Source organism: Gadus morhua, chromosome 3, assembly GCF_902167405.1.
Source record: "Gadus morhua chromosome 3, gadMor3.0, whole genome shotgun sequence".
In the NCBI taxonomy this organism is placed as follows: Eukaryota; Metazoa; Chordata; class Actinopteri; order Gadiformes; family Gadidae; genus Gadus; species Gadus morhua.
This window is the reverse complement of record NC_044050.1, coordinates 11,885,852-11,907,673: the sequence shown is the minus strand read 5'-3', so window position 1 is coordinate 11,907,673 and position 21,822 is coordinate 11,885,852. Positions and strand designations below refer to the sequence as shown.

The 21,822-nt window shown below is 50.0% G+C and overlaps 2 protein-coding genes across 6 annotated transcripts in view; both read right to left on the bottom strand.

The window, feature by feature from the left end:
- LOC115540447 (extracellular serine/threonine protein kinase FAM20C) overlaps window positions 1–21,822 on the bottom strand; it is a 42,928-nt gene that overhangs the window by 858 nt on the left and 20,248 nt on the right. For all 4 annotated transcript variants that reach the window (XM_030351743.1, XM_030351742.1, XM_030351744.1 and 1 more), the window contains exons 9-10: window positions 287–368; window positions 133–192 (exon numbers count right to left, since the gene is read on the bottom strand). In XM_030351743.1, coding sequence (XP_030207603.1) covers window positions 133–192; window positions 287–368 — 142 coding nt within the window. The remainder of the gene's footprint in view (window positions 1–132; window positions 193–286; window positions 369–21,822) is intronic.
- dnhd1 (dynein heavy chain domain 1) overlaps window positions 530–21,822 on the bottom strand; it is a 30,813-nt gene continuing 9,520 nt past the window's right edge. Inside the window, exons 15-44 of one of the 2 annotated variants that reach the window (XM_030351740.1) lie at window positions 21,365–21,492; window positions 21,087–21,285; window positions 20,911–21,002; window positions 20,564–20,798; window positions 19,851–19,976; window positions 19,626–19,717; window positions 16,457–19,535; window positions 16,247–16,373; window positions 15,967–16,159; window positions 15,510–15,795; window positions 13,493–15,320; window positions 13,168–13,267; window positions 12,636–12,768; window positions 12,156–12,333; window positions 11,661–11,763; window positions 11,196–11,345; window positions 9,931–10,122; window positions 8,614–9,045; window positions 7,773–8,199; window positions 7,531–7,605; window positions 7,237–7,431; window positions 6,954–7,135; window positions 5,503–6,528; window positions 5,203–5,377; window positions 4,945–5,070; window positions 3,995–4,217; window positions 3,364–3,452; window positions 2,951–3,103; window positions 1,707–2,362; window positions 530–1,397 (exon numbers count right to left, since the gene is read on the bottom strand). In XM_030351740.1, coding sequence (XP_030207600.1) covers window positions 1,017–1,397; window positions 1,707–2,362; window positions 2,951–3,103; window positions 3,364–3,452; window positions 3,995–4,217; window positions 4,945–5,070; window positions 5,203–5,377; window positions 5,503–6,528; window positions 6,954–7,135; window positions 7,237–7,431; window positions 7,531–7,605; window positions 7,773–8,199; window positions 8,614–9,045; window positions 9,931–10,122; window positions 11,196–11,345; window positions 11,661–11,763; window positions 12,156–12,333; window positions 12,636–12,768; window positions 13,168–13,267; window positions 13,493–15,320; window positions 15,510–15,795; window positions 15,967–16,159; window positions 16,247–16,373; window positions 16,457–19,535; window positions 19,626–19,717; window positions 19,851–19,976; window positions 20,564–20,798; window positions 20,911–21,002; window positions 21,087–21,285; window positions 21,365–21,492 — 11,381 coding nt within the window. In that variant the 3' untranslated portion in view covers window positions 530–1,016. Of the gene's footprint in view, window positions 1,398–1,706; window positions 2,363–2,950; window positions 3,104–3,363; window positions 3,453–3,994; window positions 4,218–4,272; window positions 4,667–4,944; window positions 5,071–5,202; window positions 5,378–5,502; window positions 6,529–6,953; window positions 7,136–7,236; window positions 7,432–7,530; window positions 7,606–7,772; window positions 8,200–8,613; window positions 9,046–9,930; window positions 10,123–11,195; window positions 11,346–11,660; window positions 11,764–12,155; window positions 12,334–12,635; window positions 12,769–13,167; window positions 13,268–13,492; window positions 15,321–15,509; window positions 15,796–15,966; window positions 16,160–16,246; window positions 16,374–16,456; window positions 19,536–19,625; window positions 19,718–19,850; window positions 19,977–20,563; window positions 20,799–20,910; window positions 21,003–21,086; window positions 21,286–21,364; window positions 21,493–21,822 lie in introns of those variants that run through there. The other variant, XM_030351741.1, reaches the window with a different exon arrangement.

The following is a 21,822-nucleotide window of genomic DNA, read 5'->3' as shown; positions in this document are numbered from 1 at the left end:
ACAAACTTGTTTTGTGCTTTCTCTCTGTCTCTTTTAAATAAACACAACATTTATGACACAAATTAGATTTTTAGGATTAAGAAGTATTGTACCACAGCTGAATAGCTTTCATAATCCATCTTTCATCCTCACCTGCAGCACTGTCTGAGTGGAGCTAAGATAGACGGCTCGTCTTTAGAGTGGCGTCCGAACCTGGGAAGGGGGACAGGGTCAGTCTAACTTCATAAAGAGAAGAATATACAGTATCCAGATGGAGGGGAATCCATCCGTGATCAGGATGACTCACGCCCTGCCGTTGTCCAGGTGCAGCAGGAACGTGTCGTTCCCAAACTTCTCGAAGGTCTCGTAGTGGTGTCGGTCCATGTTGCCTGGAAAAAAGGAAATCTCTAAGTCAACTTCAGCTAATTAATATAGTTTCAAACATGACGGTGAATATTGTTTCAAACATTACACTGAATATAGTTTCAAAGAGGATACGACGGCTGGCTCCATCGTATCCATAGCAACTGAAAAACCACACTCCACCAAACACTTGAAAGTATTCTTTAATACAGCAAACTTCATCATCTTTATTGAAAACATCAAAAGGGAGTCCATAGAATAGAATACAGATACATTCATCATTCTTCACGCACTCATAGACACACACCCCTTTGACCTTCAAGCACATGAACCAAACTTACTGCATTCCGTTAGCACTCTCTAACCAGTGGCCACTTAAAGCACTTTACAATATTGCCTCACATTCACCCATTCAGGCTCACATTCACGCAACAATGGCGGTGTCGACCATGCAAGGCGGCAGCCAGCTCATCAGGAGCAGTTAGGGTGAGTTGTCTTGCTCAGGGACACCTCGACGCTCAGCTAGGAGGAGCTGGGGATCGAACTAGCAACCTTGGGGTTGCCAGTCCACCCGCTCGACTTGCCAGTACACAACAAACATTACACGACATATGACGGGCATCGTTCCACATGGATTAATCCAGATCGGCCGTGGGTCTAGCCGTGAGTGCACGTCAGAGGGTGCTGACCAGCCGGACCCGCCTGAGTCGACACCACCCGGGGTCCAGCTCCGTCGCCAGGGGCACCCAAGTCAGGGGCCCGTGCCCTCCTCCCTCCACGTAGAGCGGGCAGCGGAAGAGGCAGGACAAGGGCCCTGCGTCGGATCCCAGCGCGTCCGACGGATCGGGCGGGGTAGCGCTTCCCCGGGAACGGTCGCTATGACGGCCGACATGCCGCGGTGTGACGCGCAGCATGGGCAAGGGGCACGAATGAGTGGACGCCGAGTCCCGCACGGCTCCCAGCCTGGTGTCCCACAATGCACCTCTCAGCTGGAGGCCGCACAGGTGCACGCTGCCGGGCGCAGGAGCCGGAGAGGAGTTGGGGTCACTCAGTACCTGTGATTAAAGTCGTCCAATGGTCAGCAATTAACAATATGAATTAGCCATTCATGGATTGCAGTTTGATGTGTGGGAAAAAGTCTTCTAGACAAAAAAAATATTTTATTTCTGTTATCACTAAAAGACAGTGTTATTTTAGTTAAAGTGACAAACATTAATATGTTGACATTTAAGACATTTAACCTCGTTTAAAATAAAAACCAAAACATTATCTGGGTTCATTTCCCCTTTAAATGTGCCTCCTTCCAATGTAAAGCACCCTGAACGGCAGTGTGTCTGAAAGGTAACCGCATCGAAGGGCCTCACCTGAGCCCCAGGGAGGCTTCTCTCTCCCTCCGTCATGACCTGGAAGTCCAGCGTGAGGTGGCTGGGCTCGGTGTTCCTTCGCTGGGCCCCCTCTCTCAACACCGCCGCCAGGAAGCCCCGGGGGTTGGCGAACGCAGACAGCCGGTACGCGGCGGGCGGGTCAATCGCCTCTGCCCCGCCCCTCAGGTACGTGGCAATGTGCTCCGCCTTTCTCTCCAAACGGGACAGATCGCCGTCGAGGAGGGGATCGCGGCGTCCCTGCTGGCGCCGGACGCATCGCGCCAGCAGGGACGCCTGCAGACCCCCGAGTGCGGCCCACTCCGCCCACAGGAAGTCCTGGATCGGACCCCCGGCCGGACCAACGATTGCGTCCTCGTCTGTGCAGCGAGGAGCGCGAAGGCGGTCGTCCAGAGCCGAGAGTCTCTCCACGAAGGACCGACCGGGGCGGTCCTCTGGGGTCCCGGAACGTGGTCCCGGTACTCCCTCTCCTCCGCCGGACGGCGCGTGGCTGAGGCGCAGGAGCGTGTGAAGGGTGTGGGAGCGGGTCCGGAGGGAGGCCTCCGCCTGCTCAGGGCTGAGGCCCAGCGGCGGGGGGTCACTGGGGTCCGTCACGCTCCAGACACGCCGCTCCACTGAGTGAAGGAGTCCTGCGGTGTCTGAGAGGGGGGAGAACGTGGAGAACCGGGGACAGCAAGCGATTCATTACTACAAGCGTGAGATAGTCATCGGAAGTTTGCATCATAGTGTTTCTAGCCAAAGCTAATTTACGACACTTGTTCCTATTGGGGCTTTTGGTAAAAAAGAATAATATTACAGATTAACATTATTAAAAAGTAAGAAAATGGCGATGAATTTAAATGGAAAAACTAAAAAAGAAAAAAGAAGAATACAGAGAGATACAGAGGGCACACTGGAAAAAAACTAAGAAAGCATGATTGTTACTCAATAAGCCACAATTTTGTGTTTCTTTTGAAGATGTCAAATGTAGGGATACATTTCAAGTTTTCTGGCAGTGAGTTCCATAATTTTGTCCCTTTTACTGAAAAGGCAGTTTGAGCTAAATATGTTTTGCAGAAAGGAATACTACAATTGCCTTTTGACAACTGTGTTGACGCCTTTGTATTCCAGTGTTTTGGTTTGGTCTGAGGGTATATTTAATTTGATCTGATCAACTCCATAAAGAGCCCTGTTTGTGTGTGTGCGTGAGTGCGTGCGTGTGACTGAGTAAGTGAGTGTGTGTCTACCATGGTGGTCAGGGAGGGGGTCTATGATGCTGAGGAGACCACCAGGTCCCCCCCAGCAGGGCGGCGCCACCGGACTGAGGAGACCCCTGGCCACGCAGCCCACCTCCTCTAAGTCCTCGGGGTCAGGAACATGGCCGCCATAGACCACGCCCACTGCATCGCCAACAGGACATAAATGATGCACCTCGTTTTCCATTGTCATTTGTATTTTGTTTATGCGCAAACTGTAACACGATCAAGAGAGCTTGAATCACATAACGCATACACCACAAATATGATAAGGGAATGACGATAATATAATGATAAAATAACCAGGATAAGTAAATTAAATATATATAATTGTTTTAGTTCCTATATATGTATGAATTTCCTATCGAAATTCCTCTTCATAATTGCCTGATTAATTCCCCTACCCAGGTTCTCTAGAGCGCCCATCTTGTCGTGGCAGCGTCCGGAGACCCGTGAGAAGGCGTCCACCAGGGTCAGGAGGTCTTCAAGACCCCTGGAGAGACACAGCACACACTCTCATCATCGGGGATTACACTGTAACACTTTACCATGATGTGGCTTCAGGACATCATTTTGTCGGCCATCTCAAGATACAGTATGGAATATAGGACTATCGTTGATTGTTTGTGTCAGTATGGGCTCTTATCTATACATGCAGTGTTTGTATATGTTAAAGCAGCATTTTGTTTTCATCAACTTCACACACTCAACAGAGGCTCCTGGGGTATTATAGTGAATCTATCTTGTATTTAATGGTGGGTACGTCGTTATTTAAGTACTGCAGTCCAAATTAACAATATTGGAAGGGTCCTCCACTTCAAGTTGACCAGCTAATGTATACCTTTGCAATTTATATATTCTTTCATTTCCAAACCAGCTCATGTGGCATCCGTCTTATAATCCTCCTGGGGTCTAAACTGTCTGCATACTTCAGATGAAAGAGTAATCCGTGGTTCTAGCCCGGCTCCGGTGCTGAAAACACGCTTTCCGTTTAGAGGACCAGATCTATGAGGTGTGTTTTGTTGGGGTCCTCACCAGCCCCCCGCCCCCCCGCCCTCCCGCCCAGAGGGCAGGAGGGCGCGTCTCTGCTGCAGGACGGCGTGGAGGAGGGCGCAGCGGAGCAGGAGGGGGGGCTCCAGGCCGCCGGGGGGGGGACCCGTCGGGGGGCACAGCACTGTCCGCAGGGCCAGGCTCAGCTCCTCCCTCAGGTCCCAGGGGGGGTCACAGACCACCGGCAGCCCACGCGCCCGCACGGAGGCTGCAGAGGGGATCACGGCGGTGTTATGGGGGAGACCTTGTGGGTAGGACTGCCAAGTTTTGGAAAAAGTATGTGTTGTGTTACACAATATTTTATTTTTGCTTTGGCTTTGCATGGCATTCAGATTATACAGAGCTGTTTGGTGGCGAATTTAATGGGAAAATATTTTTTTGTGTTGCCATTTGTTATGGCAACAATTGCAAAGCACTCTCGATAAGTATCTGTTTTTCGTCTTCTCTGTTACCAGACAATTCAATACAACGACAAGGACATTGCCGTCCTTGTAATGAAATCGCATCTTTGCTGGCAGATTTTTTCAGTCGTGTTCTACGACTAGCGGGGGCTTTGGTTGTCTGATCATAAACTGCTCAACATGAACAGTGATGGTTGTTCGCTGTGAAGGCAGAGCCTGCATGTCACTCCCTAGCAGCAAACTGTATCCAAGAACCCTTAAAACAGAATAAATTGTGTTATATCAGACCGACTTTCAACAGAAAACGATTTCCGCAGCCCAGTTGTGGGCGCTCTGTGATCGTAATGTGATGATATTGTGATATCGTGGTTTTACGTTTGTGAACATTTATTATAACAATAAATGGGTTTGTTATGTAATTACTACTTCAAACAGAATCCATTGTATAAACATCACAAGAAACAACCAACAAATAGTCCATGCGTATAAATACAAATATGTAAATGGTTGTGCGGTGAAGGTTGCCGGTCCTACCGGGCACGGAGCCCCGGGCTGCCCCACGGGTGATGAACCACAGCCTGAAGAGAGGGTGGGACGGCCCCCTGGGGGGCTGTCCCTCAGTGCTGGGACCCTCACACTGCTCTCCTTCCACATGGGGGGCTGGTCGTTTCAGGAGGAAGTGGAACCAAAATACAATGAATAATCAATTAAATTCATTTTTTGCAAATTATTACATAAAAACTGTTTCATCATCTCACATCACAATGACATCATTGTGTTGGGGCGGCTAACCTTTGTGGGGCGAAAACAGCTGATTGATATAAGAAAGCACTTTATCATCCCATTGGTGGAGCAGGTGACAGTGGTTAAAAACCAGCCAATGGCCTTCGGTTACAGCTCTACCCAGTGCTGAGAGAAGGAAGTCCCCGTCCCGCTGAGCAGCCAATGAAACGACTTCCACATGAACCTTTAGAAAAACAGTGTCCATGTTGCACGTATTGGAGCAGCAGTTATTCAAATGCATTTTAATTTTTTTAAATATATTTTGATAAAATGTGACATAAAACAACATCAATGCATCACGCTGTTTACCTCTTTGGTGTGCTCCTGCTGGCCAGCCAGCAGCCTCAGCAGGTGAAGGGGGTTGACCCCGCCCCCCACGCTGGGCAGGGTGAACACCACGGGGCCCCGGTGGTCCGTCAGGAAGCGGGAGAAGGCGTCGGGGCGGCGGATGGGCCCCGTGTCCCTGGCCGGCCCCAGGACGGAGGCGGCTAGGTCCTGGGCCACGGGCCCCAGGGTCCCGGGGAGCAGCGTCCTCCAGAGCAGCCCTCGCTGCAGGGGGCTGAGGTGGCCGTGGGAGGGGCGCGCCGCCGCCCCCTCCGCCGCCGTGCGGGAGGGGTCGAGGCGCAGGTACTCTCGCCACTGGCGAGGGGCGGCGGCCAGCGAGGCCAGCAGGCCCCGGAACGCGGGCGCCCGCTCCAGGAGGGACAGGTCGCCGTGGAGCTCCGCCGGGACCCAGCGGGGCGGCGTGCAGCGCCGTGTCTCCCCGGGCGACGCCGAGGTCCGACCCACGCCGCGCAGGCCGTGGAGGAAGGCCGCCTCCTCTGGGGCGGAGCCGAGCCCGTGGTGGAGCAGCGTGGCCGTGGCGGCCAGCACCTCGAGGACCCGGGCGTGGCTCTGGGACAGGCAGGGCCGGTACAGCGCCAGGAGATGGCCCACCATGCCCCGAGTGGCGGCCGGCACGCGGCCCTGTTCCGGCGCTCCGCCCGGGCCGCCCTCCCAGCTCCACCAGCCCTCCCAGCTCCACCAGCCGTCCGGGTTCCCCGGGTCCTGCGGAGCCTCCCTGCGCATGGCGCTGACGTAGGCCTGCAGCGTGAAGCGGTAGGCGGGGCAGAGGCGGGAGACGGCCTGCAGGACCCGGTAGAGGAGGGCAGCCAGCCCTGCCGCGCGCCGGGCCGGCCCCAGCAGGGAGTCCAGGCGCCGCAGCTCGGCGACGAGCGGCCCCTCCCGGGCCCGGAGCTCCACCGACGTCCCCCGACACGCTAGCAGGCGTGGGGGAAAGCAGGGGTCTTCTGACAGCGGGGGGGGCGACCCGAGGATGTAGTCCATTAGGGCGACCTGGAGGACGGATGACGATGATTATAACGATGATGATGAAGACAATCATGATGAAGGTCAATGACCACTGGATCTCACAGTGTTGAGTGACAAATGGTTCTTCTGTCTCACTTTCGATACGACAATGTAAGAGACACGGTTAATCTTTCCCTCTACTGTCAACAACGTCTGAATTTACATTTCAATCCCACCACTCTTTGTTTAAAGATATACTAGTTTAGATATATTTTTGTTTTTGTTCTCTGCAGATGCTTATCTTACATTTTGTATCTCTTTTTAACGATTCTTCTGTTCTGTAATTCTTTAAGTACTGAAACCCCACCCAGAAAAACGTTTGGGATTGAATAATCAACCTATCCTTTCTTATGTTTCCTCGTCTCATCTCCAGACTAAGTGGTTTGCAGGTGTGCGTGGGTTCCCATCACCTGCTCCTCCCTGACGCCTTCCTGCAGCGTGCGGAGCTCCTTCTGGACAGCAGAGTGCTGCCGGACCAGCGGCTCCAGACCCTCCCGGGGCAGCAGCCTCCCCAGCATCAGCTCCTGGAGCTGGGCCGGGCCGGGAGAGACGTCCACCACCCTGACCGCAAGCAGCACCGACGGCTGGATCTCTGTCGCAGACCGCGGGGGGCCGGAGCGTCAGACGACCCCTGCCTGTTCCCTTTTGGTTACTATGTGCTGTGATGTTGGTTTTGATGATGTCTCGCCTCACCGTGGAGTAGTCTGACAGGCAGGCCGGTGCAGAGGACCAGGTTGAAGTCCGGATGGGGGGGCGGGTCCTTCTTCCTGGGCCCCGTGGGACCACCATCGCCCCCGGCCCCGGAGGACCGTTGGTTCCTGACCAACCTGGCCAGGAGCTCGGGGCTGGGGACGGCCCTCTCCACGTGAGACACCAGGACACTCAGACCTACGGGGGACGGGACCCCACAGGGGAACAGCGGGGGGTTTAGCTATACAGACACAGACTGGATACTTCACCATCACAGCTGTGAGTGGAATAGGTCACCTCTCTCCTCAGCAAAGTCCAGCTTGTTGATCAACCGGTGGTCGTCAGCACAGACCACCAGGTCGTACTTCTCTTCTGCACATAAATCCCTGGTTTAGTTTTTCATGGTATCTATATTTATCGTTTCAGATTCTAAATAAGCATTTGCAGATTTTATCCAGAGCGAATTACAGTGAACTTCCTAAAACCCCCTTGGGATAGTTTCCTATCCTAAGGGTTGGGTCGGAACCTGTTGCACCCACCTGACAGAAGCCAGTCTGGGGGGCCGTCCTCTTGATCCCAGCCCTGGGCGTCAGCCAGCAGGGGCCAGAAGAGGGCGGGCCGGGGGTCCCTGTGGCCCCACAGCAGCAGACTCACCACCAGCTGGTCACAGGACGACTCCGCCCGGTGTGGACGGGCCCCCAGCGCCCGAGACAAGGCCCCCTCCAGCCTCTCGGCCAGGGGGATGCCGGTCCACGGCGGGGGGTCCGGAGCGCTGGTCTCAGAGTGTGTGAACAGCGGGGCTCTAGGGTCCTGGGGCTCGGGGTCTAGGCCCCCCGTCTGACACAGGAGCCTCCACTTTCCCAGCAGCTCCGTCCGCAGTGCGGGGCCGAAGGGGCCCAGGTAGCAGACTATGGCCGCCATGAGGAGAGCGTCTCCTGGGAGGGTCCGGCTGTTGGACTGCCCCTCCTGGGGAGAGATGGAGCAGGGAGGATGGTACATTCACTAAAACCAAGACGCAAACGGACGTGGACTTCATTTGATCCGCGGGTTACAGAATATAAAAGAGGGGTTACAGAGGTTGGCCCGTGAAAGTGTGGAACACTTATTTGCAATGGTCACCTTGATGGAATAAAAAACACTTTAAAAGACACATCTCCATGTGTGTATGTTTTTTCCAATTGTATGTTATATTTTTTTCTGTCCTTATATTGAACTTTTTGTGTTTCATTGCCGTTAAATCTGCTTTCTAAAGCACCTTCTCAATAAGTGCTATAGAAAGAAGATTATCTTCGAATTTTTGCTCTCACATTTTCACAATCAGTTCTAAATCCTCCATCTATTGATCTATGGTATGTTTATACCATAAAAACACAAACTCACCTGGGCCTCAGCCGTCCAATCAGCGAGATGACTCGCGGTCATCGCCACGGTGACCGCCAACCGCCTCTCCTGCTCCACCGCCGCCGCCAGCCTGGCGTTCTCCCCCTCCAGGTCTGAGTGAACGGCCGTCAGCTGACTAGTAAACGCCACGACACGCCGGCGGCCTTTCTCCTCTCGCTTCCTGTCCTGGCCCAGGCGCCGGCGCGCCTGATTGGCCAGCTCCAACAGGTGGTCCCGGCGGGCTTCCAGCGGGACGGCCCGGCGCCGGGCGAGGGCGCCGCTGTACACGGCCCGGGACCAGCGGCACAGAGACTCACAGGCCCGGCTCACCTCCCTCGCCGCCACGGGCAGGAAGTAGGGGGCGGCGACCACCTCCCCCAGCTGTCGAAGCTGGCTGTCACTCAGACTGCTGCGGTCGAAGAACTCCAACTCCTGGGGGATTGGACCAATCAGGAGAGGCTGATGTTATCTTCAATGATCTCTTCATCCATTATCCTTTGGTTGTTATTGAGCTTATGGATAATGAGCTCATTTGAGAAAGCTAGATATATGTAAAAGTATGTATGTGTGTAAAACCTAAATGAAGTGAGAATTATTGTAGTATTGCAATTCAATTGAATTATTAATTCATATATTATTATTATACAATTGAATTATGATTATCCTTATTCACATATATAAACTACAGAACCTATATATGCTTCACATCTCGACAGACTGAATGTGTTGTTCCTTTAGCAGCTTCAATAAGTGTGACTGTGCAGAGTGCTTGATTTGTTACTGAAACAATTAGCAGACGCTTTTATCCAAGGCATACTTAGACGCACACTTAGTCATTCATGAGACGGCAGCGGTGAGAACTCTAGCTCCGGAAGGCTTTAAGGGGAACTGGTTAGTGAGGCTAAAACCCAGAACCTTCCAGCTAGATTATCTATCGCCTTTATTGGCTCTGTCTACTGTATGGTAAATGGCAAATGGACTGCATTTATGTAGCGCTTTTATCCAAAGCGCTTTACAATATTGCATGACATTCACCCATTCATGCACACATTCACACACCGACGGCGGAGTCAACCATGGAAGGCGACAGCCAGCTTGTCGGGAGTTAGGGTTAGGTGCCTTGCTCAAGGGACACCTCGACATATGAGGAGCCGGGAATCGAACTAGCAACCTTGTAGCTGCCAGCCAACCCTCTTGAGCTCCTGCCTGCCGTCTATGTCTCGACGACCGACTACGGCTACGTTCATCCCTTTCCCCTGTGTGCTTCCTTCAGCGCCGGTGGCTGTAGCGGCGGTGGAACCCTCCCCGTCTCCACACCTCATAGAAGTCGTGCTGTCCCAGGAGCTGCCTGGCGCTGTCCCAGCTGCAAGGCCGGTTGAACAGCAGACACAGGGCGTCCAGCACCCTGACCACGCCCAGCGGGGGGTCCCTGTAGCTCCGCACCTCCTCCAGGTCCCCCACCCTGAGGCACTGCAGGGCCCCCAGGCCGGAGAGCAGCAGGGGACGCTCCTGGGGGTGGGGATGGCGGTAATGGGAGACGAAGGAATGGGTTAACAAGAGAGGCGGACGCGCAAAGGTGAGCATGTTTTGGTTTCTATTTTGAACAAAGATGTTGGCGATCTGGGATCCCGCTAGACTGGGTAGCCCCGCCCATTCTGCCAGCGATTTGAGTTTGCCCTGCATAAAGGTTCGGAGAAGAGCAATACTTTTCTTTCTGCTTCCGATACGTTTTTGCGGGAGCCAATCACCAAGCTGGCTTTTCCCCCTGGTGCGCTATTGGCTGGTTTAACAAATTGACGACAGGGAAGCGACGGCAAGCAGCCAATTGTGTACAGAGTCAGTTGAACTAGGCCCATTGGTCACGCCTCTTGTGCGTGACCAAGAAAAGAAAAAGGACAGCAGCAGACCAAGCTCAATCTATGATTGAGCTTGGTTTGGCAATAAAAAGGCTAGGATCCCGCAGCCCTGTTCATAGTTCACATTTAAGTGGAGATTTATTATTCATTATTTATTTTATTATATATTATTATATTTTATTTATTATTGTTTATTTCTGTTGATTTGAAACCTTCACAGACACTTTGTAACAGTTATCATTCCCTATATTTGAGCTTGTCTGCTGTCATATTTATGATTATTAATTGTTGGTAATTTTTTTAAAGTTTGATATGTGAGACTGACTACTTAGTTAAGTCTTACATCGATACTTAGTGATGCTGGTGGGTATTTTTTTTATGAGATAAATTAATTAGCACCTATGCATGCAGTCCTATGCATATTTTCTGAGAGAGCAGATGTGAATTTTACTAAAGGCATTGTAGTGGACATGTAGTTTTCTTGGTTAATTATTTGCATAATTTAATAATTTCTTTCTGTTTGGGGACCTTCTCAGAAGTCTGTGTGTATGTTATGTGATATAAAGTCAAATTTAACTCCATTGAATTGCAAATATTCCATGATTATGAATTTGAAAAGAACACATGGGGGAACGGGTGATTGATCCTTGATTTCTTCCTCTTAGTGATGTGATTGGTCACTGTACATCCTCTTAGCAGGTGGCTGAATGGGATTGGTCGCTGTACCTCCTCTACGTGGGTGTCTATCTGCTCCTGGAGGAGGCGTCTCTGCTCCTCCAGCTGGTGCAGGTTCTGCTCCTCCACCCCACACCTCCTCCTCTTCTCCTCACATAGCACCTCCTCCGCCTCCATCTCCCTGAGGAGGCCCTGCTCTCGCTGGGGCGCACGGACACAGACACGGGGAGTTAAGAGTTATCCTTTGTATTGTCATAGTTTCTTTTAGTTTGGTGGTATATATATAAACTAAGATGGAGATTAACATTAGCAACTTGAAAAAGGGCAGAGTAGCCATTAGCTTCTAATTTAGCTTTTAATTTTCTTTATTCCTACAAATATATATATATATATTTTTTCTTTGTGCATAGTTGGAGTAAGCAACGTAATGTATGTCCTAAAGTCAAGAGTCAGGGCATCCGTTTCTGAATGTATACACGGAGGTGTTGGCTGTTGATTACATCTGATAAGCAATACCTGCTGTAGTTTCCCAACTTCCTCCTCTAGTCTTTCCACTTCCTGTTTGTGCTGCAGAGCGATGTTGTTCAGGTCCTCTAGGCGGGCCAGAGCTCTTCCCACTCTGAATAGAGAAGCACAGTCCTATTTAGTTTGGGAAGAGCATGTAATAACAGTATGTAACCTGCCTGGGGGGGGAAGATGAGACTGAGCTCATGAACTAACTCTAGCACATTCACATTGACGGTGAAACCGAAATGTTGATGAATGTGCACTGCACCTGGTAAATTAATAAATACATAAACAATCCATACTTGGGGGACACAAATCTATGTTCCATCAGCCCACATTAAATATGTAGAGCCAACGGCAAGAATCATTGTTAGGGCTCGCCCTGTGATTAGTTTACAATCAATACAGCAGGTGCAATGACTTGGCTGTCACTGCTGCCTTGATAAATAAAAAAAGTACTATCTTGCCAAAAAGGTCAGGTTTGAATTGATGTTCCTCACTCACCTTTCGGCTCGCCTGAGTCCTTGATTGCGGAGCAGGTCCCCGAGGTAGAAGAAATGTGCGATGAACTCCAAGTAGGTTCCCGGGCTGAAGGGATGGGTTCCTAGGGAGACGGCTGCGTAGCGACACGCGGCCAGGTGGATCGATGCCATGGCCGACGACAGACTGGCTGCTAGAGCTGCTTCATGAGGACACAGGGGACACACTTATACGCACAGAAACACTTCCGCCAATCAATTTTAGAATAATATAAATTCTCCAATAAAAATCTAAATGGCAGCACTGGCCAGTTAAATAGGTAAGGGTAAGGGGCCACTAATGGTTAAATGTCTGCCCAGTGCCGAATATACACGCAGCACTTTGAATGCCAAGTACCAATGCACTAAGGTGCTATATTATGCTTTGTATTTTACACAGCGCAACACTAAGCTCAATAACAACACAACCTGGATGGAGACGGAAATACACCAGGCGTGAACGTACTCTCTGCGTCCAGACGGGAGAGGAGAGGAGTGTTGGAGAGATGGTGGGCAGCGGTCTCCACCAGGGCCTGTCGGGTCCAGGGCTGGTAGAGCTCCACACAGCAGCCCAGGCTGAGGGCCCGGCCCAGCCCAGCCTGGGGGTACAGAGAGGTCACACACTCAAACCTATGCCATGTAGTTCAGGGTTCTCCCCAAAAAATGCAAAAGTGAAGCGGACATTCAAACATTTTCGATCTATTTATTTTGCTTTTCATTTCTTAAGTGGTTAAATTGGAGACATAACACAGTTATGTATGCTGGCATACATAACTGTTTAAATTCTGCGGTTTTATGTGATTTTTTTTACTGCTGGCATACATAACCCCCCCCCCCCCTGCCTCCTCCCGACTGTTTGCATGAGTGGGTAGAAGGGTGTTCACGACCATGTAAAAAGGTCCCTGGGAGAATCTTGCAGCCTATTGGACAACTGCTCGGGCTTAAATATAGACACCTAAATAATATATTGTGTGCCTGTAAAAGGAAAATATAATCACATTGGCGTCTGAAGCGTTATCTGCAGGTAGGTCAGGTCTGTCTGGGCAGAGTGGCATCAACAGGAAAACGTGCAAGCTCCTCTGAAAGTGCCTGAAAAACCTGCAATAAAACCCAATGAACAGCAATGTTTGATCAGCTCATCCCCCCGAAACATCTTAAATTCAACTCAATCATTATAAACTATAACTCGTGAATCTATGAAATCATTCTTAGGTCATTCAGAAAAGTGACTGAAAAACTGGTTGATATTTCCCTTCCAGGTGCTTAATTTTTTTAATATTTGAAAGGCATAGCATGGAAGTTATAGTTGAATCTGTCTCTTACTCCTGGATAATCTGTCCGCGTATGTGTCTTCTAAGTGGCTCCTTGGTAGCAGGGACTCTGGGGACGAGCTTGGCCCACTCGCGGCCAGAGTACAGCCCTTCCCCAGTGCCGTGGCTCATCAGCCCCAGCACCCGGTCTCTCAGGGTCTGACTGACGTCTTGGTGGACCAGCATCACCACATCCCTGCCTCCCCCTCCCCCTCCCCCTCCCCCTCCTCCTACGTGCCTCCCTGCCTGCTTCAGGATCTGATCCAGCGTCTCCTCGTTACCGCTGTGAACCTCTATCATCGGACAGCCGGCGATGCGGGCGGCCAGCCGCACGTTGGTCCCGCGCCCAGTCGCCCTGGCCGCGGCCAGCAGGACCCCGTGGCCCCCGGGTACCAGCAGGGCCCTGAGGATGTGCAGCAGCTGCAGCGCCCTCTGTCGGTGGATGAAGTGACTGGAGGCGATGCCCCCTCCGCTCGCCCCGGCGCGGCCCGGCGTCGCCTCTCTGAGCGTTGCAGATAACCTTCGAGTCAGTTCGTCTAGCGGTTGCTGCTGGTAGGAGAGTTGGAGTCCGGGGTTGTCTCCTTGGTTCGTGGAGCGAGCCGTTATGGAGAGGCCGGGGCCGTAGGTTATCTGATCCATAGAGTCCATCAGTTGCTGGATGTATTGTGCCGGAAGAAGAGGTCGGACTGCCCTTGACTTGTCAGAGTCACTGCTTTCAGGTTGAGCGGATTGTTCTGTTGCGATATGAACCCTGTTACTTTCTGATTGACATAGTGGTTTTGGCTCTTGTGGTGGAGAAGGCGTTAAGGGTCGACCTTTTGCTATGTTCAAATCTTTTGAAAGGGATTTTTCAGCTTCTTCTGCCTCTTCATTTTGATTTAGTTTTGTTCCTTCATAACACAAGTTGTCCTTCAACAAACTATCTTGCGTATTGTTATTGGAAATGATGCTGACCTCTTGGTTTGCTGAGTCAGAGCCACTCGAAGTGTTCAGACTTTGTGGGGTTTGCAAAAAAACTACAGCCTCCAATGGTGCAGGCAAGGCTTCACTCTTTTCTTCTCCAGCGCCTTGAATATCTACACTCTGATTGGCTGTCTGAAAGGTTCCTGTTGTTCCAGGGCTGAGTGGTATCCCAGTGAGGAAAGCACCAAGGGTAGATGTTTCCTCTGACTCAAGCGCATGGTTTTCTCCGATGTCTCCACAGGTGAAAAAGGTCTCAGATGCCCTGGAGATCAGCGACAGCAGCAGCTGGCTCTCCTCCTCACAACCCAGCCGGTCACCGAAGGTACGCAGACACTCGTGCCCCCAGAGATGGGTTATATCGAGAAGGGTGGCGAGGGACTCCGAAGGGACACGAGGACACCAGGTCTGCCCGGTCTGGGAGACAGCAAGCTTCTGTGTCTGACTCTGCGATTGGCGGCAAAGAGTCATTCCCCGAAAGATCTTTTGCAGGTCTCGATGAGAGAACATGAAATGAGGCCTTTGCTCTGTGAGGGGGAAGTGTTCACACACGGTATGGTACAGTTCTTTGGTAGCGGAGATGATGCAGCGTGCCATATCAACAAAGCTGGGCACATGGGGTACATCTTTGAGCCAGAGCCTCAGCATAGGAACGTGGATTGAAAACAGGACCTCGACCGAGAGCGTGGGGAGGAAGAAATTGGAGAACAGGCGCCGGAGACGGGCACTGAGTCCGTGACCCCCATTGGAAGAGGAGAGGCAGGTGGCCAGGTAGTTGACGGATCCCGACGCGAACAACTTAATGTGAGTGCCGTCGGGCGTCAGGGCTCCTCCTGTGGACATACTCAGTCGCAACGTCTCCAAAGCCATGGATGTTTTTCCTAAACGAAGAACAGGAGCAGCCATTGTTAACTATTTACAAATAACATAATTGAACGGTTTCTCTTGTAACAAATAAAGATTGGAGAATACTTAAGGATAAATAATTAGTCCAAACAGGGCTGACATTTTGTCGGATATGATTGGCCCATCATCCTTTGAACTCGATTATATTCATATGTCTCACTCACCATTTGGGGCAAAATGCAGGTCGTCCACAAACAGAACCATTCCAGACTGCTTGGTCCTTACCAGCCCCCCTGTACGTTTGGACGTCCCTTGGGAGCCCATGCTATGCAGAGCGTGTCGGACATCCCGGTGGCTCAGGAGCGAACTGGACGGCAGGCTGATGTGGGCTCTGTTTGCACTCAAAAGAGCTCTGCACAGAGAGGTTCTCCCGCATGCAGCCTCCCCCACCAACAGCACCGGCTGGCGGGCCTCCAGCATGCAGTGGAGCACATAGGCATGTTTCTGGTGCTGAGCATAAAAACATTCAAATCAGTGTACATGAACTATAAGACTGAATTATTTGGGACTAAAAGAAAATTACGTACGTTTCAGAAAAAAAGGTTTTGAAATAATTTGGATGTGCAATTTAGTCGTTTAACAGATGAGTCAACTTATTAAACGTAAACATTTGCAACAAACCTCGGAAATAGTTGGAAAAGGCAACTGAGCGATGAGGCATCGTGGGCCGTCGATACTGTTGACGACCTCACCGACGGTCCTCTCAGTCGGGCTGAAAAAGTGCTCAAAGATGATCTCTTCACCTGGAACCTCAATGCTATACCTGCTGTTGAAGAGCACCTGGCGAGCCAGCTGGTCAAACCGTGGCCAGTGGCTAGCATGGACACAAAGCATATTCACAAAGTCTGAATCACAGACATTCATTCCATCATTTATCCCTTTTAGGTTATAGATTCCTTACCGAGGATGCAGATGTGCACCAAATCCCCAGATGTAGGCCACTAGAAAGATGTTTCTGGCTTGAAGATCCAGATGCCCGCGGTTGTTGAGATCCTCTGTGCCTTGTGAGTAAGCTCCTTGAAGTATGCCTGTAAGGGATGTATCCCCTTGTTAGAGAATTTGATTTTTATCATTAATAATATCATAGTTTTGAATGAAAATTTTACCATACCATAACTGCCCTGGGGCTTTGCTGAATCTTTGAAATGAGTTCCAACTCCCGATACCTCAAGCATGGCCCGTAGAATCCTGATGAATGACAAGACTTCTCCGAGTCCATTCACAGGGTTAGAAGAGCTGGTATCTCCTTCACTATACATTGCAGAGGTCAGATTGCGTTGCTCAAGTGATTGGAGCGTCTTGCTGAAAAGGTCTTCTGCCAGACGATTCCACATGGCAATGGTCCCTTGATCCAGTGAGCCCTCTCGAATAAGAGCATCCAGTTCAGCCTTCCACACTGACTTCCACAAATCAGTGCCTGTGATATACATGACACTGCACCGTGTCACCGCAGATGGGGAAGCATCGCTTAGATCCATTACCTCTGCCAGGAGCTTCAACGCTGAATGGCCTGGCGAAAGCCTTTCACCCGAAGGCAGGCACAGTGCACGGTCCTCAGGGCTGGAAATGCTGCTGAAGTAGTCCAACCAGCCAGGCTGCCCTAGGGGCTCCCCATCCATCACCACCCACTTCACCACCTGGCTGTTATCATTGGCCCTCTTGTGCTGGGTGTACATACTGCTGCGTTGCTCTGCTCCTCTGAGCACTTTGGTGAAAGCTCCATCAAGCCATCCTTTTTTTTCGCAGAGGCAACCAAATATCTCTTGGTGAGACATGGCATTGGGAAACAAGACCAAGGTTTCCACAGTGTTCCACATCGAAGCAGAGTTTCTGTAAGCTGTTTTAAAGGGATTTCCATCTGTTCCGCCTGCTTCATTAGGAGGATCTCCTGCCCTGGTAGCCAGTCTGCGAAGTGACCCTGCAAGAACCTGGTAACAGGTTGTCTTACCACAGCCCGCAGGCCCGAGGAGCAGTGCCGCTTTGGAGGATTTTAAGGCCTCGTGGAGGGCGAGAACATTATGAATAATTTGTGGATCGGGGAATAGCCCAGTCCTACTTATCTCTTCAGTTATTGCACTTTTAAGTCGATTCTGCTCTTTCTCCTCAATATGTTGCAGGGGGAAAATAAATGAGCGTGCTGTTGGAAAAGTTTCTTCACAAATTCTACGGAGCTCTGAGGCCTTCCCACACTCTTCGAGAGCTGGTAATAAAACAGTGTAAATTGCATTGACAGCAGCTTTCTCCTCTATCACCCCCCGTACAATGGTTCTGACTTGACTGATGCCCTTAGAGCTAATATTTTGTGGATTTGGCTGAGACACTTCACCTGTTTCATTGTGAGGGACAATCTGAAGCTTGCAATATGTAGCTAATGATGTCCCCTCAAATGAAACGTGTTCTTTACAGAAACTCTGTTTAGCGGATACTGCAATGAGATTTTGCAAGACCAAAAGCCTGCTGCTCTGGATATATTTGGGAAGACAACCTGAATCTTTGGCAAGGTCAAATAGGGTCATCAGGCGTCGACTCAAACTAACGGCTTCTGAGAAACCACTGGAGAGCAGCAGCACCTCTGTGATGGTTCTATAATCTGGGGGAGTCAAGGCCACTGACCGGATGGCTTTCCGCAGTTCTTCTGTAATATCACATGCGTAGTCTTTGGATGAAATGAGAACGCATCCATAATTGAGCCTGGCCAAAATGCTCTGTCCAGCAAACGACATGGGGCGATTTGGCTCAACGTTCGGCATCTGTGCTAGGTTTTTCTGGTATCCGGAGAAGAATTGGTAAATGTCTGCTAGGTGCTGTCCCAGTAACGCCTGTACCCCAGGTCCCAGCAGGTTCACGGAGCGCAGAACAAGGTACGCTCCACTCTGGAGGGCCCCACTGAGCGCCTGCTGGATACCACAAGGCCTGGTGCCTGAACTACACTGCCGGGTGACCACCTGACGCCCCAGCGCCCGTCCTAGCTGCGTCACAGTGGTTCTCTTTCCACATGTGGAATGCCCGCTTACCAACCCGCACCTGTAGCTAGTGAGAGCGAGGAGAATCCCCAAGACGGCTCTGTCGGTAGAAGGAGTGTGGACCATCGTCCAGTGCTCCGGGCCAAAGTACTCGTAACCATACACTAGCGTGGAGCCCAACACGTCCACATAACAGATTGGAACATTACTGCTGATTGGGTGACCGTTTGAGTTGTTTGGACTGTGGTTGGCTGAGTTAATATGATACTTCATCATGCTTTGCCACTCAAAAGATGCCTCCAGCTCACACTTAACATTCATGAATCTGGTAAGCCTCTGGGCATGATTCATGCTGAACTGCACCAAATCCTGCAGTAACAACATTACGCGGTGAGAAAGTGGAGATCTATCAGAGATACCCACAACTCCTTCCCTTATGGCACTACCCAGGTGTTGGAGTCTGGAAGAATTGCGTTGTTGCATTGACCTCAACCTATCTGGAGCTGGAATCTGAGAGGCATTTAGAACTTCAATGCACCACGCAGATTCTTCAGCCACGAGCAGACACTGAAGTGGGTAGTGGCACAGCAAGTCCAGCATAAGACAAACATCTCTTTCCTCATCTTGGTCAAGCTTTGATTCTGGTTTTGCTGTTTCCCCCTGGTATCGTGCAGCAGCACATTGTTCAGTCAACTTCATCAAGGTGTGTTGCAATTCTTGCTCCAGTGCGCAAAGCCAAACCACTGGATCCATGTGAGGCTCCACAGGATGGAGGAATCTAACGTGTTCTACAAGGCTGCCAAATACCCCCAGCACCTTCATCTGCAGTGAGGAGACATCAGTGGACTGACAAACGCTCAGATCAGCACTATCGTTCGCTACTTCATGGTCCAGCTCAAGCCGCCGCACGCCTTGAAAGCATTTGCTTACAATGGTGAGTAAAATAGCAGGAGCGGGCTGTGATGAGAACAGCTTCATCACCTCCCTGTCGCTCAGGAAGCAGAGCCTGGGGAACTCTCCCCGAGGCCTGTTGAGAACATCCCTCAACCCGGTGGAAATAGCCTCCATGATGGTCAGCCCATCGAGGAGCTTCTTGCGGAGGTCATTACCGTAGATTTGGGCAGAAACACCCTTTTTGGGACGCAGGATGTTGAGCACATGATAGTCACTTAAGATGGAGAAGATAATCTCCTTGAACGTCTCATCCACTGGTCTGAACTTTTCCAGCTGTAAGGAAAGATAAAACAGAAATGCATTTGCTGAATCACAGCTAGATACTTGGATAATAAATTATTGTTTTGTGAAGACTAAAAGTACCAGTAACTGTGTGCCGACAGAGGCTTCATTCAGCATCTTTGTGAGGAAGGCCCACGTTTCCTGGTACCTCTCAATCATTTCAAGCCGCTCCCCTTAAATAATGTAACACATAAAATCAACACACTCTGGCCAATAATAAATACACGTAACCAATATTTTCTTTAATATTGTATCCATTATTTTATGCATGCAGCGCTATGTTCGGTATGTAAGCCTGCTCCCTACCCAGATCCTGCAGTAGCCGGGCCCAGTTTTCCACCTCAGGCCTGAAGTCAGAGCAGTAAGGGGACCACAGAACGGAGGACAGAGCCATCACACTGTCCTCTGCGTCGGCCCGGAGAGCCTCCAGTCCTGATGAACACAACATTACAAATTGCTCTCTTTGAGGAGCATAACTTGGTCTCCATCGGTGTGCCTCTAGCTATTTACTATCTTGAGTGCGCAGACAGTTATTAAATCGCAAAACACTTTTCATATTTAGCTTTCCCCCGGCTACCATTGAAGAGATATCCAGTTCAGAAAATAATTGCGGTGAGACAATGTTATTACTTGTGCTGTTCTTCAACATAGAAATGAAAAACCAAGGCGGACATAGCAAACAATTGCTGATCTATTTCAACCATCTCTAAAATGAGTAGAACCTTCAATAATTTAAACTAAAATGAATACTTTATTATATGTAAATGAATGAAATGAAATGGTAATGAATCGCTGAAGGCATCTATAAATAATTCAAGTTGGAGATATTTATAAAGCAGGTAACAGGTAAGACACATTCACTTCTATATCTGTGTCTTCACTTAGTTATAGAGAATCAAATCTGTTCCCATCCAGCCAATCAAAGATTAAAACTGAGTATTAAAACCAAAAAGTTAAAAGTGAAATTACTGAGACAATGTTTCTTGATGTCTTTTCCATTGATCCAAGATTAGTCTTACCAATGATGATGAGCATAGCATCACTAGATGGTTGCGTGGCAGTCGTTAACCTTGAACCAGTCTCAGCTTGTAGCTGTTTTGTATGCATGGTACCCTGGCCGTTCTGTATGACATCCTGTTGCCATTTAAGGATGGGGCAGGATGGTAATATTTGGAACTTTTTGGCTTCCCAGCTACACTGAATTTTCTGGAATTCCTCCTCCATACACCACTGCATGTGTCCCTCTCTGGATATCTGATTGGGTAAGAGAGGAGGAAGGCTTTTCTTTAGTGACTACTTTCAGTCATTAACATCTTTCAACAGTATCAATGCTGTTAATGGTACTATTGCACCAAATGTTGGATACCCTGTTAATTATTTCCAGGTGTACTCCAAGTGGCATAGACATCAACTCAGTCACAGTCAGCTGCTTTGCTGGGGTGTACAGAAGACCCATCCCTGTAAATAAGAAATGTTCTTTAATTGTTATAATACATAGTTATCAACATGGGCTAACAACCTCTAACCATTCAAATACGATACCTTTAAAAATGTTCTTGATGTGTTTCTCTTTGAGTCTGGGGCTGCACAGTTTTTCCAAGACTGGGAGATGTGTGCTGAACTGCTGCACGGTTCTCAGGATCTCCTGAAGCACTGCATTATGGGAAGGAAGAGTCAGCCCCACTGATGAGGCCCGCTGCTTCCACCATCCGACTTTTTCCTTGGCTACAGCCACCTCAAACTGTCCAAGAATCACACAGAGGGTTACTGGTGCGACCGCTGGATGGACTGAAGAAAGTGTGTGAATGCAAGGCCCTCACCTCGGTGAAGGCCGAACGTCCCCACTCTTGGGTCGTGGCTTGACAGTCAGCCAGGAGCTCCCACAGCTCTCTCAGAGTCTCCAAGTTCTGAGTGTCTGTTGTCATGACTTTCAAATCCAGTGGATATCCTGAGAATATAAGACAACACTTCATCCAATAGGTTTCCTATTATCAATCTAATACCACAAAGTCTGTCTCATAATATGCTTGACTAAATTAAAGAATTTGGCCTGTTTGCCCTGAGCCCAGGTTAATTGTTAATGAATATGTAAATAAGCCATGGTTATTAGCTTAAATTCTGTGTTGACACGCCACTGCGCATGCTGACGGATTTATAAAAGGGGATGCATTAGAATTGAGGGGGGACATTTTTACTGATTGGAACGCAACCTAACCATTCACTTCGGAATTAAAGATTAATGTACGTAGAGCAAGCTCTCAACTGAATACAAATGGGA